This window comes from Mytilus californianus, unplaced genomic scaffold (genome assembly GCF_021869535.1).
Source record: "Mytilus californianus isolate M0D057914Y unplaced genomic scaffold, xbMytCali1.0.p SCAF_6, whole genome shotgun sequence".
Lineage (NCBI taxonomy): Eukaryota > Metazoa > Mollusca > Bivalvia > Mytilida > Mytilidae > Mytilus > Mytilus californianus.
This window is the reverse complement of record NW_026262712.1, coordinates 1,263,431-1,284,289: the sequence shown is the minus strand read 5'-3', so window position 1 is coordinate 1,284,289 and position 20,859 is coordinate 1,263,431. Positions and strand designations below refer to the sequence as shown.

General features: G+C 33.5%; 1 protein-coding gene and 1 long non-coding RNA gene across 2 annotated transcripts; one reads left to right on the top strand and one right to left on the bottom strand.

Moving 5' to 3' along the window:
• Nucleotides 1-1,952: 1,952 nt before the first annotated feature.
• LOC127705240 (synaptic vesicle 2-related protein-like) lies at nt 1,953-20,716 on the bottom strand. The gene is made up of 3 exons (XM_052209578.1): nt 20,130-20,716; nt 5,509-5,790; nt 1,953-2,769 (listed from the first exon to the last, which is right to left on the bottom strand). Exons 1-3 carry the CDS (start codon nt 20,689-20,691, stop codon nt 2,072-2,074), a joined length of 1,542 nt encoding a protein of 513 aa, XP_052065538.1. The 5' UTR covers nt 20,692-20,716; the 3' UTR covers nt 1,953-2,071.
• Nucleotides 12,333-13,302, top strand: LOC127705269 (uncharacterized). Its single transcript, XR_007983799.1, has 2 exons — nt 12,333-12,473; nt 13,166-13,302. It is a non-coding gene; the product is annotated as an uncharacterized LOC127705269 (long non-coding RNA).
• Nucleotides 20,717-20,859: the final 143 nt, after the last annotated feature.

Below are 20,859 nucleotides of genomic sequence, written 5' to 3'. Positions count from 1 at the left end.
CCGAATACTTGCAAATATGTTAGGAGGGGTGTGCTTTTTTTCCTTCTTTTTCTCAGTTCCCACTTTTTTGAACCCCTATATCCCACATTCCCACTTTTTTACCCCTATATCTCCAATCCATAAAATGTGTTATACTTCTCATGTTAAACTTTGACTTTTCTGTATGTGTCTGTCCCAAATCAAAAGCAGTGGTTGTTGATTATCATATTTTTTTTCATTTATTGTTTCATGATATCATCAATCAGGCTTTTGGTTTTCTCTCTTGAATTGTTTCACATTTTGTCATATTAGGGCCTTTCAAAGCTTACAATACAATATGAGTTTTGCTCATTGATAAAGGATAAAGTGACCTATAGTTGCTTCAATCCTTTAGTCTCTGGTTGACAGTTGTCTCTAGGCAATTACATCTCATTCCATCTTTATATTAGATGACATTGGCAGTGGATTATAGTCAACTCTGCACAAAAAATACTTTTTTTTTAATTTCAGAAACAAAAAAAACTAAAACATTACAAAAACATTTTAACATGTAAATAAAGTATAATCAATGTATAAAAATAGCAAAAATTACGTATACAAAAGATATAAAAGAGTAACTTTAATATCTGGTTTCCTCTGGTTTTCTTTTTTCAGTTTTTATTTGATAAATGAGGCAACAATAGTTTGATTAATTTTTTTTGTAAAAATAAATTTTAAAAAAGTGAAAATTGGCGTTTAATGCCACTTTCAGCTCTCTTGACTATATCATAATGGCCTGTTTTTAATGGTGAAAGAAGCCTGATTACATGAAAAGAACCTCTAACGGAAAACTAGCAATCCTAGTCAATAAAAATTCATAAGGGTTCCGCGGAACCCAGTGTCTCGCCTACTTTTGCTGCTAGTCACAGGCTCAACAAAAATTATTAAAAATTTTCCTATAGATACTATCTTTTGATTGTAAGAAGCTTCTGTCCAAGTTTGGTAAAAATCCAGAATGGTTTATGAATCTAATAAATGTTTTAAAAACTTTAACTACAGAGTGAATGTAATGTTAACCATTTGTTAACTGGAAGAAAAACTAAGTCCCATTTATAAGTAATATACGGAAAAACAGAAAATATATTTTTACAAAATTTCCTTCTAGATACTAGTTTTTGATCATAAACAAGCTTCTGTCCAAGTTTGGTACAAATCCAGGATAGTTTAATAAAGTTATTACAATTTTTAAAACTTTAACCACAGAATGAATGTAATGTTAACTGGAAGAAAAACTAAGTCCCATTTATGAGTAAAATAGAGATGAATAGGATTTTTTTTTTACAAAATTTACTTCTGGATACTATCTTAGGATCATAAACAAGCTTCTGTCCAAGTTTGGTAGAAATCCTGGATAGTTTAAGAAAGTTATTAAAATTTCAAAAACTTTAACCATAGAGTGAATATTTGTGGACGCCGCCGACATCAGAATGAAGGATCGCTATGTCTCGCTTTTGCAACAAAAGTCGCAGGCTCGACAAAAATCAAAGTCAAACACAAGCATGGACGAAAAAATAAAGGTTAGGTATATGTCAATTAGACAGCAACCGAATGAAACAAAATACCATGGGACATATATACATTTTCATACATATGTATATAATAACAAGGTCAGTTGTCTAACCTAAAATAGAATAGAAGATTTTCAAATTAGTTGTCTTGTTTTTTTTTAAATTTTAGAATAAGTGGAAATATCTTAAATCAAACATGATCTATGTAAAATTGTAAAATCTATCCAATAAGTACACTACAGCTTGACCGGATTGTGTCATTTCCACCCTTCCATGGTAGGAGGGCACACAGAGTGGCCAAACTTCTAGATGGTCCCCTATGGCAACCTTATGGAGTAAACTGGTCCATTATATTATCATTAAAATTGAACATAAGAAACCTTTTGAAAAAAAAACTAAGCTTCTTTTTTTTTACAAAATCTGAGTTTTTGTATTATTTATACAAAATGTGATGAATAAATTTGATGACATGAGTGGACCTAATGTTGGAAATGCCAAAATAAACTGAAGCTGTTATTCAATATCAAAAATATATTTGTTCTGGTCTAAAGAGCTGTTATAAGAGACTCATCTTTACTGCTTACTGGAGATTCACCATCCTTCTTCCTTTGTGAGTCACTATCTCGCAGGCTGTCACCAGCTGTCTCATGCCGTAAACCAAACATAAGACAAAACTGGACAAAAAATACAACAGACCAGACCACAGGGTACAGCCACTTACTTGGATGAGACAATAACGTGGCCCCCACAAAAGGGGTGATCAAACCAGGTACCTCTATGATGGCATTGACAGTTGCCATAGCAACTCCTCTCATGTTCGTAGGGTATATTTCTGGTGTATATGTATTTAAAAGGGAATAAATCGGCACCATAAAAAAGTAGCAAACAATCACTACGGCAGCTTTTAAAAAATCTAAATCTACAACAGCAAAAACTATCAATGATAAACAAGTTCCTAATGAAAATACACGTAAAGACTTAATCCTGCCTAACATATGTTTCTCTACGAATATCATCGCTAAACACAATCCAGGTAATTCTCCAATAAATACCATGAACATGTTGAAATATCCATCTACTCCTAACGATGTAATGTACTCAGGTAAATAGACTGTCACACCCCAGTAACCAGTCGCTTGAAGGAACCAGATCAGAATGATAAAAGTAGTGCTTGATAGATGTTCAGGTTTAAATAAATCCTGTATCCTGCCTCTGTCTGAAGTTGATGGTACTGTGATGGTCACTGAAAAATAAAGACATGGTGGTTTTTTTTTAACTGGTCCTTTTTATAAATTACAAACTGGGCACCTGTCTTAAATGAGCTAAGGAAAATCGATATGATGATGTTTAATGAAATAATGTTATGTACTGTAAATTTGGAAATTTATATTTGGGCATTATTTATATTTGGGCATTATTCATATTTGGGCATTATTCATATTTGGGCATTATTTATATTTGGGCATTATTTATATTTGGGCATTATTCATATTTGGGCATTATTCATATTTGGGCATTATTCATGGTAATTTGGGGATTTTGAACAATGAACAAAAATTACAAGATTTGATAATCACAATTTCAGAAAATGCTGCTAACATATAATTCTATCAAAATTAAATACAAGCTTTAAATTTGGCAAAATTTATCATATCACAACATTTGCAATTATAAAACCATTGCAAAACATCTGAATTAACAGTATTTCAATAAGCAGGCAAAGAAGAATATGTGTTTTTGTTATGTAAATGACCTCTTGGGTATGATGGGATGTTGTCTTATTGACCCTGGGCTCACATCTACTGTACATTTATTCATTAATATCAAAATCTGAAGATGGTACATGTGTAGATGTGAACAGATAGCTAATTTTTTTTATTTCAACAAACATTTTTCTATATATATATAACCATGCATTGTCTCAAAATATTAAATTATTTGTCCTAGGTTAAGAAACAGGTAGAATGTGAGGCTGTGATTAGCATTTCCTGCCAAGTACAAATAGAAGTTATGTTTTGAGATAATATAAGGGTGTTACCTATTTTTGCAACTCTTTACACTATTACAAATGTAATATTTTGCATTTTTTGGGAAGAAACAAACTGTTGAAATAACTTTGAATTTGAAGGGGGATGATATAAAATTTGGCTAATCTTTCAACAATTGTTTCACTACATGTAAGTCATGAGTAAAACTTAATGGAATACATTACTAATGTCACAAAAAAGACATTCCAGCATTTAGACTAAACAAATAGTATGAATGGTGCAGAGGCAGTATGAACGTATATATCTTTAACATATAACATATACTTGTGTAAATTTGTGGGATTGATGCACTTGATGTGGGCCTTTTTAACATGTCCTAATATATATAGAGAATATCATATGGCTTTTTCAATATCACAACTCTATCAACATGAGACACCAGTATAATCCTAAGAGCTCTGCTTGAGGGATTATATTGGTTGAGGGTTGATATGGTGTGTGATATTGAAAAAGCCATATCATATACACTTTATTATATACATGTACCTCAAGTACAACTTATCTTTCTTATGTATTTTTCACGAGACATGATGTAATACATATTAGGGGTTTGATAAAGCTTTTGTAACCGTGACTGATATCGATTACGTGACGTCATACAGATTAGAGGTTTGATAAAGCCTTTGCAACCGTGACTGATATCGATATCATCAGGGATGGTTGATACAGCACCATTGTCATCATTTGTATTACACATACAGTTTACCTGTATTTACTACTAATAATACTAGTCATTTTTGGGGCCCTTTATAGCTTGCTGTTCGGTGTGAGCCAAGGCTCTGTGTTGAAGACCGTACTTTGACCTATAATGGTTTACTTTTATAAATTTTGACTTGGATGGAGAGTTGTCTCATTGGCACTCATACCATATCTTCTTATATCTATATAATAAAACTGAAAACAACATGTTCAACAAGATATTCTGGGTGGGAACAATTTAAATACAAAGTCTGAGGGAGTGAAAGCCATGTTCTTTTTAACAACTTACATTTATGAGGGTGGTAAAGGGTTATTTTCGTGCAACGTGTTTGCCATTTTAATTTCACGTGCAGCCGTGAAAAGTGTTCGTTATTCACTGTGTTTCATGAAATCGGTAAAAAGATCAATGTGCAAGAAATTTTTAATTGTTCGTTCATCGTGAAATGGCAATTTTATTTCGCGTTCTTCCGTGCAGATATCCCCCCTTTCATGCCTTTACGCCCCTCATTTATTTACAAGCAAAATTTATCCAGGTTAATCAATGAACTGCAGTCAGCAGGGTTTAAGAACATTTGTTGTCCGACCTGTTAGTCAAATGCGTTTTGTTAAAATATACTTTTTCACTTTTTTGGTCTTTTGGAAAATGTTGTTTGTGCTGTATTTAGACCCCTCTAACAAGAAATTTGTTTTGCATGCACACGTATAAAAATTGTGGTTTTTATCCAACGCAATCATAGGTTTGAACGTTGTTTTCAATTTAGACTTGTATATTTTTATATATATATATACGGAGTAAAAAAATTAGCAACATATATAATTTAATTAAAAACTTTGAAATAAACATTTACAAAGTTGAGTTTATAAAATGAATAATTTTCAATATTATTTTGGTCAGTTAAGAATAAGCATTGTATGATATTTTTTTCTCCGTAACAATAACATGAATAATTTATTCATTATAATGTTTAGAGAAAAATTCATTTTTTAAATTTGATATTCATAACATTTGTTACTTATTGTTTTTCTAAGTATATATGGTCTATTTTACTGAATCACACTTTGCCTGTGTTGTGATGTATACATGTACAAGTTATGTACATGTAGCGTAGGTCATATCCTTGGCTTTCAAATTTTTGGGTTTGAGAATTCCTGATAACGAGAAATCTAGGAAAGAGCTTTGGATGCACAATATTTATAAAGAGTTATTTCAACTTTAAGAGACAATTTTTAATTACCATTTTCAATTTCTGCTCCATTCTGCAAAGCAATTTTCTTCAGCAGTTTTGTTCCTTTAGCTCTCTGACCACTAATAAATAAATATCTTGGTGACTCCTCTCCCAACAGTAAAGCTATTCCACATACTGCTACTGATGGGGCCGCACAAGCTCCAAGCAATGTCTGCCATCCATATTTTGGTAGAAGCCACCAAGCTAGTCCCCCTGTTAAGATAGCACCTAATGCACCACAGAATGTTATAGCTACCATGACTGCTCCCCTGTTCCTTCTGGGCAGGAATTCTGTAAAAAATATGACAAAATAGGGGTGAAGTTATTCATTTACAGTCTTCAGGGATGATTCTACTATACAGTTTAGGGCCGCTTAGCGGCCCTTAAATCGGCCGGCAGCCCCAAAAAAATGTATGTGAATATAAATTCCCAATTCAGGAAAAATAAAATAAAAATCGATATTTCCGGAAATGTTTCCGTCATCGATTTAGGCAACTATAATTTTTCATAGTTTGTCGTCAAAACGTTTTAAAATCAGGATAAGAATTCTATATTTTATCAGGCTCTATTTCCGCAAAAGTCATAAGTTTGAGCGTTTTTGAAAATACACATTCATGAAATTATTAATATGATGTCGACATTATGGAACTGTTTCAAAAGTTGTGAAGATGATCAATAAAAATATTAAAATACAATGGTTCAATGCTTTAATTTCCTGTTTCTTAGAGTGACACCAAAAGTTAAACTATGGCAACCTTCTACATATTAAACAGCAAGCAAAAATCACAAATTTAAATATCTTATCAATTATAAAGTATATAAACTTTCATAAAAGCTTTTCTGAATATGACAATTGGCCAGTACAATTTGAAATCACTTTGAATCAAGGTAAATATATAAAGATGATCTGTTGTTGAAAAAAATACTCAAATGGATGATTTTTTCAGTGGTTTATGTTAGCTGACATATATATTATTGTAAAAGGCCTAGGTTACCATAGCTACATTGTAAGATGCAAGCCTACAAAAGTTGGTGTATCATGTGCAATGATCTTTTAATGTAACAACTTCCCTGGTCTCAATCAAATAACTGTCAAGCTATCTGGTTATCACATACGATATATACATTATATTCAGTAGCCTATCCAGAATCATTCAAAATGTTACCACTTCTTACATCAGTGTACAGATGAAACTTAATATACATTTTCTGTTTTTACAGGAAAATAATGTTATTTCATCTTAGATTTTATGCATAAAAAAATCCCAATTGGGATAAAAATTCCCAATTTGATGGTAAAGGGACCCATTTGAAAACAGCTGGAATCATCCCTGGTCTTCAATCATTTGTCACTGTTAAATTAGATAATGGTAGAAATGCCCCAAAAAAAAATTAAGAAAACAATAAACTAATTTTGTTCACATAAATTCAAAATACCTCCCTCCTCCATTTATTTATAAAATGCTCCGCTGGGGCGCAGCTTGATACGACCGCAGAGGTCGAACCCTGAACAGTTGGGGCAAGTATGGACACAACATTCAAGCTTGATACAGCACTGAATTTGGATTGTAATTAAATATTTGACACAGCATAGGTTTCTCACACAGAATGAAAGTGGTCTAAGAACTTAAAATTTTTTAATTTACCTATTCAAACCATATCATTATTATTTGCTTTTATATATAAATCAGAAATAACCAATTTAAAATGGAAAATTTTAAAGAAAAAAAATGAAAAAAAAATCCCCCCCTAATTTTTTGAACCCCCTTATGATTCATCACTCCCAAACTCAATCCCAGCTTTCCCTTTGTGGTATGGTACCTTGCAGTACAATTTCATGGAGATCCATACACTTGAACACAAGTTATTGTCTGGAAACTAGAAAAATGCTTGTTTTTTGGCCCCTTTTTGGCCCCAAATTCCTAAACGTTTAGGGCAATTACCCCCAAACTCAAACCCAGCTTTCCCTTTGTGATATGGAACCTTGCAGTACAATTTCATAAAGATCCATACACTTACACACAAGTTATTGTCATGAAACTAGAAAAATGCTTGTTTTTTTGCCCTTTTATGGCTCCTTATTACTAAAATTTTGAGGGAATTACCCCCAAAATCAATCCCAGCCTTCCCTTTTTGGTATGGTACCTTGCAGTACAATTTCAGAGAGATCCATACATTTGAACACAAGTTATTGTCTGGAAACTAGAAAAATGCTTATTTTTGGCCCTTTTTTGGCCCCAAATTCCTAAACTTTTTATGGCAATTACCCCCAAACTCAATTCCAGCTTTCCCTTTGTGATATGGAACCTTGTAGTACAATTTCATAAAGATCCATACACTTACACACAAGTTATTGTCCTGAAACTAGAAAAATGCTTGTTTTTTGCCCCTGTTTGGCCCCTAATTCCTAAAATTTGGAGGCAATTACCCCCAAAATCAATCCCAGCATTCCCTTTGTGATATGGAACCTTGTGGTATAATGTCAGAGAGATCCATACACTTACACACAAGTAACATGTCTGGAAGTTACAAAAATGCTTATTTTTGGCCCCTAATTCCTTATCTGTGGGTACCATAACCCCCAAAATCAATCCCCACCTTCCTATTGTGGTATTGAACCTTATGGTAAAATTTCATTGAGATCCATTCACTTAAACAAAAGTTAGAGTGCAAAAACTAATGTTTCATCGGACGACGACGACGACGACACCAACTTCATACCAATATAATCGTAAAAAATTTGTACATATTGTTAATTAAGAATATTATTAATTGGGTCTCATTGGGGTATAATTGTGATCGGGGATTGGCCAATTTTTTGTAAGCGTGACACATGAAAACGGGAAACGAAGTCGGACGGGAGAATTGAAATTACAAGCGCTATCATTACAATGATAAGCGGGATACAGGATTCTGATAAAACAATAATCGGGATCTGGGATCAGACCCCCCCCCCCCCCAATGAGACCCCCTATTAAATTACACAATTCTCCACTTGATTCTCTTCAATATTATCAGAAACTTGACTAAATTCATTTTTGAAGTCAGCAGAAATAGGATTCTCTTAAAAGACATAAAACACTTTTTTTTTAATAACTGTTGGCAAGGCAATCAAATATACATGTCATGCATGATGGGTTGGTCTTTAGTAAAAAAAAAAAAAAGACATTTGCTAAAACATGAAAGATCAATCTTTCAATTCTCCACAACAGTAAACAGTCAGAGGTGCTATTCTCCACCATAGTAAACAGTCAGGGGTGCTATTTTATCAAGTTATCATTTTTAATAACCTATATTTAGGAGATAACTTTATTGTATTTTAAGCTTGTATTTCGTAAAATGTAGATTTTACTGTCGCAAATTGAGTTTACCTAGTGACGTGAAGCGGAGCTAGATAAACGGATATTTGCGACAGTAAAATCAAGTTTTACGAAAGGCCAAGCTTAAAATACAATACAGTTATCTCCATTCTAATGCCACATATTAAAATTAAAGAACCTTAGTGAGCGCACTCACATACCCCACGTCCTCATTTTGTCATTAGTAATAAAATATGTGTAAGAAAAAAAATTGTATAAGAAAAAAAAATTGAATCATAATTTCCTGTCGATATGCACATCTACATAGTATGTCCTTATTATCTACAAAGTTTCATGAAATTCTGTTGTGTGGTTTCAGAGGAGTTGCGATGACAAACTGTTGCAGTAGTACATTGAAGCAAATAAGTTCAAAGGGGCGTAACTCCTAGAAAAAAAATTGAACCATAATTTCCTGCTGATATGCACATCTACATAGTATGTCCTTATTATCTAAAAAAGGTTTCATGAAATTCTTTTGTGTGGTATCAGAGGAGTTGCGATGACAAACTGTTGCATAGTACATTGAAGCAAAAAAGTTCAAAGGGGCGTAACTCCTAGAAAAAAAATTGAACCGTAATTTCCTGTCGATATGCACATCTACATAGTATGTCCTTATTATCTAAAAAGGTTTCATGAAATTCTGTTGTGGGGTATCAGAGGAGTTGCGATGACAAACTGTTGCATAGTACATTGAAGCAAATAAGTTCAAAGGGGAGTAACTCCTAGGAAAAAAATTGAACCGTAATTTCCTGTCGATATGCACATCTACATAGTATGTCCTTATTATCTAAAAAGGTTTCATGAAATTCTGTTGTGTGGTATCAAAGGAGTTGCGATGACAAACTGTTGCAGTAGTACATTAAAGTAAATAAGTTCAAAGGGGCGTAACTCCTAGGAAAAAAAATTGAATCGCAATTTCCTGTCGATATGCACAACTACATAGTATGTCCTTATTATCTAAAAAGGTTTCCCGAAATTCTGTTGTGTGGTTTGAGAGGAGTTGCGATGACAAGAAACAGGACTGACGGACTGACAGACTGACGGACAGACGGACGGACGGACGGACGGGTCAAAAACATTATACCCTCCGCAACTCGTTGCGTGGGGTATAATAAATTGCATTTAATAAATATTTTTGTTTAAAAATGCCATAAATGAAAAAGTCCATGAAACTGTTGCATAGTCTTTAGCATCTAATCAAGATGACGTCATATGCATACTCCGGATGTCAAATATAAACACTAAACAATAGTATTTATACTTTTCGTACGCTTCTGAATGGTTTCAATATTGACAAAAAGAGGATTTTGAAGGCACAAAGTGTGACTTTCTTGTTTATTTTCTGAGAAATTGCATACCAAAAAAATTCGTAAGGGTTCCACGGAACCCAGTGTCTCGCCTACTTTTTCTGTTAATCGCAGGCTCAACAAAAATGAGGAAGTAAATCAATAAAAATATTCCTCTTGATACTATCTTTTGATTGTAAGAAGCTTCTGTCCAAGTTTGGTAAAATTCCAGGATAGTTTATGAATCTAATAAATGTTTAAAAACTTTAACTGCAGACTGAATGTAATGTTAACTGGAAGAAAACAAAATTTCCTTCTAGATACTAGCATTTGATCATAAACAAGCTTCTTTCCAAGTTTGGTACAAATCCAAAATAGTATAAGAAAGTTATTAAAATTTTAAAAACTTTAACCACAAAGTGAATATGTTGTTTCCTGGCAGAAAATCTAAGTCCATTTAAAAGTAAAATACTGAAAAAATAGATTTATTTTTTTACAAAATTTCCTTCTAGATACTAGCTTTTGATCATAAACAAGCTTCTGTCCAAGTTTGGTACAAATCCAAAATAGTATAAGAAAGTTATTAAAATTTTAAAAACTTTAACCACAGAGTGAATGTGTTGTTTCCTGGCAGAAAATCTAAGTCCATTTAAAAGTAAAATAAGGAAAAAATGGATTTATTTTTTTACAAAATTTACTTCTAGATACTATCTTATGATCATAAACAAGCTTCTGTCCAAGTTTGGTACAAACCCAGGATAGTTTAAGAAAGTTATTAAAATTTTAAAAACTTTAACCACAGAGTGAATGTAATATTTACCGGCAGAAAAACTAAGTCCATATATAAGTAAAATACGGAAAAAATGGAATTTTATTTTTACAAAATTTACTTCTGGATACTATCTTATGATCATAAACAAGCTTCTGTCCAAGTTTGGTAGAAATCCAGGATAGTTTAAGAAAGTTATTAAAATTTCAAAAACTTTAACCACAGAGTGAATATTTGTGGACGCCGCCGACAACGACGACGCCGACGGAATGTAGGATCGCTATGTCTCGCTTTTTCGACTAAAGTCGAAGGCTCGACAAAAAACCAGAACGTGGAATCTAACCCTTCAAAAATATTTGTCAATGTCCAATGAAAATTATCATTACAAAGGAATAGCATTAGAATATCATGATTAAATATATAAGAACAAGAGTGCACACGCTGAAATGTCTCGCCTTCTTTACTAATCATTGATATTATGTTGATAGTCCTAATATAAAGCTTTATTACAACTGTCACATAAACTTAACATTAACCAAGTAAACTAAACATTGACCAATGAACCATGAAAATGAGGTCAAGGTCAGATAAACCATGCTAGGCAGACATGTACAGCTGACAATTCTTCCATACAACAAATATAGTTGACCTATTGCTTATAGTTTAAGACAAGAGTGCACACGCTGAAATGTCTCACCTTCTTTACTAACCATTGATATTATGTTGATAGTCCTAAATATAAAGCTTTATTACAACTGTCACATAAACTTAACATTAAGCAAGTAAACTAAACATTGACCAATGAACCATGAAAATGAGGTCAAGGTCAGATGAACCATGCTAGGCAGGCATTTACAGCTAACGATTCTTCCATACAACAAATATAGTTGACCTATTGCTTATAGTTTAAGAAAAACAGACCAAAACACAAAAACTTTACACTGAGCAATGAACCTTGAAAATGAGGTCAAGGTCAAATAAAACCTGCGTGACTGACATATAGATCATAAAATATTTCCATACACCAAATATAGTTGAACTATTGCATATAGTATTAGAAAAAAAGACCAAAACTCAAAAACTTAACTTTGACCACTAAACCATGAAAATGAGGTCAAGGTCAGATGACACCTGCTAGCTAGACATGTACACCTTACAATCATTCCATACACCAAATATAGTAGACCTATTGCATATAGTATTAGAAAAAAAGACCAAAATTCAAAAACTTAACTTCGACCACTAAACCATGAAAATGAGGTCAAGGTCAGATGACACCTGCCAGCTAGACATGTACACCTTACAATCATTCCATACACCAAATATAGTAGACCTATTGCATACAGTATAAGAAAAACAGACCAAAACACAAAAACTTAACTATAACCACTGAACCATGAAAATGAGGTCAAGGTCAGATGACACCTGCCAGCTAGACATGTACACCTTACAATCATTCCATACACCAAATATAGTAGACCTATTGCATACAGTATAAGAAAAACAGACCAAAACACAAAAACTTAACTATAACCACTGAACCATGAAAATGAGGTCAAGGTCCGATGACACCTGCCAGTTGGACATGTACACCTTACAGTCCTTCCATACACCGAATATACTAGACCTATTGCTTATAGTATCTGAGATATGGACTTGACCACCAAAACTTAACCTTGTTCACTGATCCATGAAATGAGGTCGAGGTCAAGTGAAAACTGTCTGATGGGCATGAGGACCTTGCAAGGTACGCACATACCAAATATAGTTATCCTACTACTTATAATAAGAGAGAATTTAACATTACAAAAAATGTTAACTTTTTTTTCAAGTAGTCACTGAACCATGAAAATGAGGTCAAGGACATTGGACATGTGACTGACGGAAACTTCGTAACATGAGGCATCCATATACAAAGTATGAAGCATCCAGGTCTTCCACCTTCTAAAATATAAAGCTTTTAAGAATTTAGCTAACGCTGCTGCCGCCGCCGCCGGATCACTACCCCTATGTCGAGCTTTCTGCGACAAAAGTCGCAGGCTCGACAAAAAACAGACCAAAACACAAATACTTAACACTGAGCAATGAACCTTGAAAATGAGGTCAAGGTCAAATAAAACCTGCGTGACTGACATATAGATCATAAAATATTTCCATCCAACTATAGTTGAACTATTGCATATAGTATTAGAAAAAAAGACCAAAACTCAAAAACTTAACTTTAACCACTGAACCATGAAAATGAGGTCAAGGTCAGATGACACCTGCCAGCTAGACATGTACACCTTACAATCATTCCATACACCAAATATAGTAGACCTATTGCATACAGTATAAGAAAAACAGACCAAAACACAAAAACTTAACTATAACCACTGAACCATGAAAATGAGGTCAAGGTCAGATGACACCTGCCAGCTAGACATGTACACCTTACAATCATTCCATACACCAAATATAGTAGACCTATTGCATACAGTGTAAGAAAAACAGACCAAAACACAAAAACTTAACTATAACCACTGAACCATGAAAATGAGGTCAAGGTCCGACGACACCTGCCAGTTGGACATGTACACCTTACAGTCCTTCCATACACCGAATATACTAGACCTATTGCTTATAGTATCTGAGATATGGACTTGACCACCAAAACTTAACCTTGTTCACTGATCCATGAAATGAGGTCGAGGTCAAGTGAAAACTGTCTGATGGGCATGAGGACCTTGCAAGGTACGCACATACCAAATATAGTTATCCTACTACTTATAATAAGAGAGAATTTAACATTACAAAAAATGTTAACTTTTTTTCCAAGTAGTCACTGAACCATGAAAATGAGGTCAAGGACATTGGACATGTGACTGACGGAAACTTCGTAACATGAGGCATCCATATACAAAGTATGAAGCATCCAGGTCTTCCACCTTCTAAAATATAAAGCTTTTAAGAAGTTAGCTAACGCTGCTGCCGCCGCCGCCGGATCACTATCCCTATGTCGAGCATTCAGCGACAAAAGTCGCAGGCTCGACAAAAAACAGACCAAAACACAAATACTTAACACTGAGCAATGAACCTTGAAAATGAGGTCAAGGTCAAATAAAACCTGCGTGACTGACATATAGATCATAAAATATTTCCATACACCAACTATAGTTGAACTATTGCATATAGCATGTATAGTATTAGAAAAAAAGACCAAAACTCAAAAACTTAACTTTAACCACTGAACCATGAAAATGAGGTCAAGGTCAGATGACACCTGCCAGCTAGACATGTACACCTTACAATCATTCCATACACCAAATATAGTAGACCTATTGCATACAGTATAAGAAAAACAGACCAAAACACAAAAACTTAACTATAACCACTGAACCATGAAAATGAGGTCAAGGTCAGATGACACCTGCCAGTTGGACATGTACACCTTACATTCCTTCCATACACCGAATATACTAGACCTATTGCTTATAGTATCTGAGATATGGACTTGACCACCAAAACTTAACCTTGTTCACTGATCCATGAAATGAGGTCGAGGTCAAGTGAAAACTGTCTGACGGGCATGAGGACCTTGCAAGGTACACACATACCAAATATAGTTATCCTATTAATTATAATAAGAGAGAATTTAACATTACAAAAAATCTTCACTTTTTTTTCAAGTAGTCACTGAACCATGAAAATGAGGTCAAGGACATTGGACATGTGACTGACGGAAACTTCGTAACATGAGGCATCCATATACAAAGTATGAAGCATCCAGATCTTCCACCTTCTAAAATATAAAACTTTTAAGAAGTTAGCTAACGTCTTAACGCCGGATCATTATCCCTATGTCGAGCTTTCTGCGACAAAAGTCACAGGCTCGACAAAAATTACTCAAATGATAAATCATTTTTGATAACCTTTATTAAATAACTAAGTCTGTTATTCATGTTATTGTACTTAATATGATAATAACTGCCTGTGCTGTATAAAAGTGTCAACTTGGCCAATACAGAATAAGTCGGTAAATATTGATTTTTTTCAAATTGGCAGAGTTCTGATCCAGCCAAATTCGCCCAATACAGGATTTAGGAATGTCTCTGTTTTTTTTTTCAGATCGAAAGTGATGATGTACACCAACTTAGTGTAAACAGTCATTTGGAAGACGCTGTTTTATTCACATACTATAAACATGACGAAACGTTCAGTCTGGCAAATATTTCAGGCTGAAGACAGGCACATTCATTTAAAAAAGCTCTTTGTAACATGTGTAAGCAGACAATTTAACCATTTCACTCAGGTTTGGACAATGAGTCTGTAGATTATCACTCATTTCTTGTGGACCTCATAACTATTTAAAACATTTTATCAGTTTAATAGGTGCAAATTGATTGCCTTTTTACTTTTGCTTCTCATGTTTTTGTAAGGTGTCATTTATTTCTCAACACAAACCAGGCATATGCATTTTTGAAGGGTGACCAGTAATTGTTGAAGTATTTATTATTTGGTCTATGGATAGTTGTCTTATTGGCAATTATATTCAACGTTATTATTTATTAAATCCTTTTGTTTCTGCATCTCTTACGCAATTGAAGAACCTTTCCAATTACTATTTATGTGATGCGTCAAAATATGAATTGTAGAACTTTATAGTGACTTGAAAGGGTGAACAAATCATCAGAAAATGTAAAGACATCTCCCTGTTTCCATTCTCTATTTTATTTTGAAACAGTACCAGATCATTTGACGTTGGAGCTTATAAAAGGACACTGGCATTTGGATAGTTCCATTTCAAGGTAAAAAATGTTAAAATCTTGTGGAAATAAAAAAAACAACAAAAAAAAACAAAACAGGCAAACACTGTAGTCAGTTAATAAACATGATAAAGATATGACAGTCAGGAGTACTACTTGTACAAGTCATTTTGATTTACTTGGAGAAGTAAATATTAATCATGTTAATATACTTATATTAAGTAAAATTGTAAGATACTTAAAAACAAGTGTATTTTATTTACTTGTATAGGTAAATTATTTTAATGGCTTAGTTATGTCCCTTATACATTCAGATTTGTTTTACTTATAAAAGTAAAAAAGTCATACTATCTTCTTTTCTTGAATTTCTCAGGACTTCTTTGCTCTATTAGAATTTTTAATTGTCTGTCCTTTGCAGATGTCTTTACTAATCATTGCTAATTATTTAAGCGTAATTTCATGGACAATGAAAATCTCATTTGAGATGTAAAACAATATCAGAAAGACAACTATAACCTTGGACAAAATGCTGTTAAATAAAATAACGTACACAGGTAAATAAAAATAATTTTGTTGTAAGGAGTACATGGAGTACGGAAATATTTTTCATAAAATAAATAAATTTGTTGTTCATAATACGAGAACAGAAGTGAAAATTTATCGTCATACTAAATACTTATCAAAGGTGGTATATATTAAAAATAGTGAGACGAGATATAACACAAAATGAGTAAACATCAAATAACAAAAATGCATTACAAATTGTATCAACAGGTCAAATAAACACGAAAGTACGATTTTAGAGTACTCGCAGTTACTGAAAGCTAGTTAAAAGCCAATAAATTGCTTCGCCTAGTGCAGCTGGATACGACCGCAGAGGTCCAATCATGAACAGTTGGGGCAAAAATGGACACAATATTCAAGCTTGATACAGGTCTGAATTTGGATTGTAATTAAATAGTTGACACATAATAGGATTGATACAGAATAAATGTAGTCAAAGAACTTGAAATTTGTTATATAATTTGAATTTATTTTCAATTGAAGACTTCTTGCTTTTGTGCAATACACTGTGCTGTTGCGCAATACTTAGTAAATCTGTTTTCAGACTATATACAAAGAATTAGCAAAATAAATTGTGACCCCCCAATTTTTCTTTGGAAAATTGACAATTTCTTCAATCTTGAGGGAAAAAAAAATTGACCACCCTAAAAAAAATTGTTTGACGACGTGATAGCATTATACGACCCCACAAATTTTTTGCGGTCGTATAAAAACAATAATAAAAAATCATGCATCAGAGACTTCAATAAACTAAAACACCTCCCAGGGATTTAGTGTTCTAACGTCATGGACAGTCAAAAAAGACATGACTTGTGCAATGCCAAAAGCAAAGCATGATTTTACATCCCAAAACATGAGAATTTTAGGGATTGTAAACAAAATTTACTTATACAAGTAAATTTTTTCAGAAGATTAAGGGGAGATTATTCAAACTTTATAAGAAAATATGAATATAACAAATTTATTTATATAAGTATATTATTATTTACTTCTTCTAGTAAATAAAATTAACTTGTACAAGTAGTACCCCCGACTATGTCATTACATGGTTATTTCTGTATTGGCCTTGTTATTGGTCCTTGGCCAGCTGCATTGGCCTTCAGCTTAGTCTCAGGCCAATACAACCAGTCTCAGACCAATAACAAGGCCAATACATAAATAATCATGTAATAATCGGAAACATCACTACAAAGGCAAACAAAAAATTAGGCTTTATATGACGGAATCTTGGTAAATGCCCAATGAATATAAAGGGTCAGGCATATATAACCCTTGTTGGACCAACACTAGAATAAGCTAGCAGTGTCTGGGACCCACATCTCCAAAAACACATACAACAACTGGAAATGGTCCAAAGGAGAGCAGCCATATTCATCAGGCATGAGTATTCTCGAGACCCAGACATAGTAACATCTTTATTAGAGGACCTAAAACTACCACAACTACAGGAGAGACAAAAAAAATCACGTCTACTCCTTTTTCACAAAGTAATCTACCAACTTAAATAATGCTAATTGCAATCCCAAGTCCAGAATACTTGATGACACCAGCAAGAATGACGTGTCAGTTCCATCAAAGACAATTTCTCAGATTAGGATCAATTTCTGAACAACGAAAACATAGCTTCTTCGTAAGGACCATCACAAACTGGAATGAACTACCGCCTAGCCTATTGGACATTGATGACTATGAGGCATTCAAGACCAACCTCATATCACACAAATATCCGTAAATCAGCACAGAAATGTTTTTATCTACACTGGCACCTATATATATATGTTAAACACCTGTACATATGATTTTAAAAGAGCACGTGTTGGATGACACTACAACTTTAATTTCAACATATTCGTGTGATGAGTCAACCGACTCTTTATGGATTACCCATATGTAGATCTATGTAGATGTAGATAATATCATAATATTATCATGATTATGTATATAAGAAAAATTACTCAAATGAGTTATCTTAAGTTGCAACAAATGCCTGGACAACAACTGGTTATTATTTTACGTTATTTCAAGACATAAAATTTAGAATTAAAATTGAATTCAGTATACAGAAAAGGGTAACCTTAAACAGTGTTAAAAAGAATGACAGCAATGTCACTTCTTAAGTTAGTTTATACATCGGTCTAATAATCAATAATTACAATTATATAAGGATAAACGAGCATATACATCATGTACGTTGTATTTATCAGTCAGGGGAATCACTCATTTAACATGTTTAAGTAGCAAATTAGAAATACTGTGATTTTGTCGTTTTACCATGTTTACCAAAATTTTAAACATACAGTATAAAATTGAAAATGGAAATGGGGAATGTGTCAAAGAGACAACAACCCAACCAAAGAGCAGAAAACAGCGGAAGGCCACCAATGGGTCTTCAACGCAGCGAGAAAATCCTGCAACCAGAGGCGGGCTTTAGCTGCCCCCTAAACAAAAATGTGTACTTGTTCAATGAAAATGGATGTCACACTAAACTCCAAAACATATACATGATATAAATGAACTAAAATTAAAAAACATACAAGACTAACAAAGACCAGAGGTTTATATTTATATATCTAATTATTAGCAGAATTGAAAAAAATGAAACTTTTTGCTTCTATTAAGCATGTTAAGTAGCAATGCCTTTGATACAATCATTCATCTGTAAATACTATATTTGTTGAAAAAATGCTATAATGAAGGCTTTACATAATGAACTAACATCACTTTCAACACTATTGTGCTATTTCATGGCCGTCAGTTTTTATTGGTGGAGGAAGCCAGAATGCCCAGAAAAAAAACCACAGACCTTCAGTAGGAAAACTGACAATCCTAGTCAATTAAGATTGGAGTCGAGTGCACCTACCACAAGCGGGATTCGAACTCACCCCCTCAGAGTTGACAAGAAGAAACTACAGGTATAATACTTAAACAAGTGAATTTCATGTCATTATCCCAGATTCAGTACAGGGTCATGATCGGACATGACCAGTCATCCTATAAACACAGATGTAGGTTCTGATAATTTTAGCACCTAAATTAATCCCAGGATCATTAATATTATATATTAAAAGCTACAAAATAAAATGACTTAGTCTAGTCATGCAAGTGATTTTTTTGTACTACTTAAATAGGTGTTTATTAAGAATGGCTTCTCTTATTAATCTCCCAAAATGACCACTGTACAAGCTGGTGTTTGTACTCGACCCCTGTCATAGTAAGCCACCTCTCTACTTACTGAGCTAAACATGCTCAAGGAATACCCCACTAGCAAAGCTATTAAATGGAGGTAAGATATATACATACTTAAGTAATCTCTATAATCCACAGTAAGTTTTTAAGTTGGGCTCCAAATGGGACCTGGAAGCATGATTTGTCTTGTAAAATTTCCATTGTCAGTTGTAACGGTCAAGGTTTGAAACCGGGACCCCTGGAATAGTAGCTAGTGCTCTAACTTAGCAAAAGGAGTACTCCACTAGTGCAGCTAATGGATGGCGATTATGTATGAGGGTTGTGATGGGATTACCTTCATCATGTTCATGACGAATAACGGTAAAAAATCTTGCCAAATGACATCATGGACATTAACAGTAATTTTTGGTGCATGAACATGATGAAGATAAAATGTAAATTTTCTTTATGACGGTAAAAAAAATGACTGATTTTGACGAATCACATTAAATTCTTTCCAAAAATAAAGGCAAAGGATAAATATTTGAGACATCTGACGAATCACAACAATGCACAATAGGATATTTTGACAAATCACAATAAAATTTTAACCAATGCAATTTGATGCTTAAACACTAGCTGAAAACGACTGTTTGACACTAAACAGTAAAGGGCATTTCTACCATCATGTATCTACATCGTACATGTAGGTATGGGGAAGCATCACTACATTAAAACCTACCTAACATCAAAACAAAATTCGTCGCTTCAATGCCTCCAGTTCCAATAGATACAAATGCACGTAGTATGACTAGGAATAAAAAACTGGATGCGAATGCTGATACAACACCAAATACCGCTGTAATAAATATAGCTACTAAAAATGGGATTCGCCTGCCAAAATGATCACTTATTGTTCCAAATGTGAAACACCCAATAATACTCCCTATCCTTGTTGCAACCGGCAGCCATGCGTATGTGAAATGGTCCACTTTCCATAAATCTTTGATTGGTTTGCTTAAAAATATGATAACCATCATTTCTGAACAAATTGCAAAATATGCTCCGCCAGTAACAGCCAGCATCTTCAAATTAAATTTTCCAAATTTTAAGTTGGAAAGGACGGCGTCAATGTCACTGTTTGTGCTGGAGGTTTGTGTGTTATCTTCATCATTTTTTCCGTTTTCGTCAATGCTTCTTGTTGTGTTGGAATTTTGTGTGAGTTCGCCATTGATTGTCGTCAATGTTTGATTGTGTTTGTTATATTGTTTATTGTTTTCCACCACGCTTGTCGGTAGTTCCATTAGGGGCTTATTGGTGTAAGGGACAGAAACTAGTAAGATTTTAGTTTCTTTAGCTACTATAGTAGTCTATAGTCTCAGGTCTCAGAATAAAAAAATACAAAATTTATAGGCTAATATTTCAGAAAATAGAACAAATAAACAATAGATAAAAATAAGCCAAAAAACAAT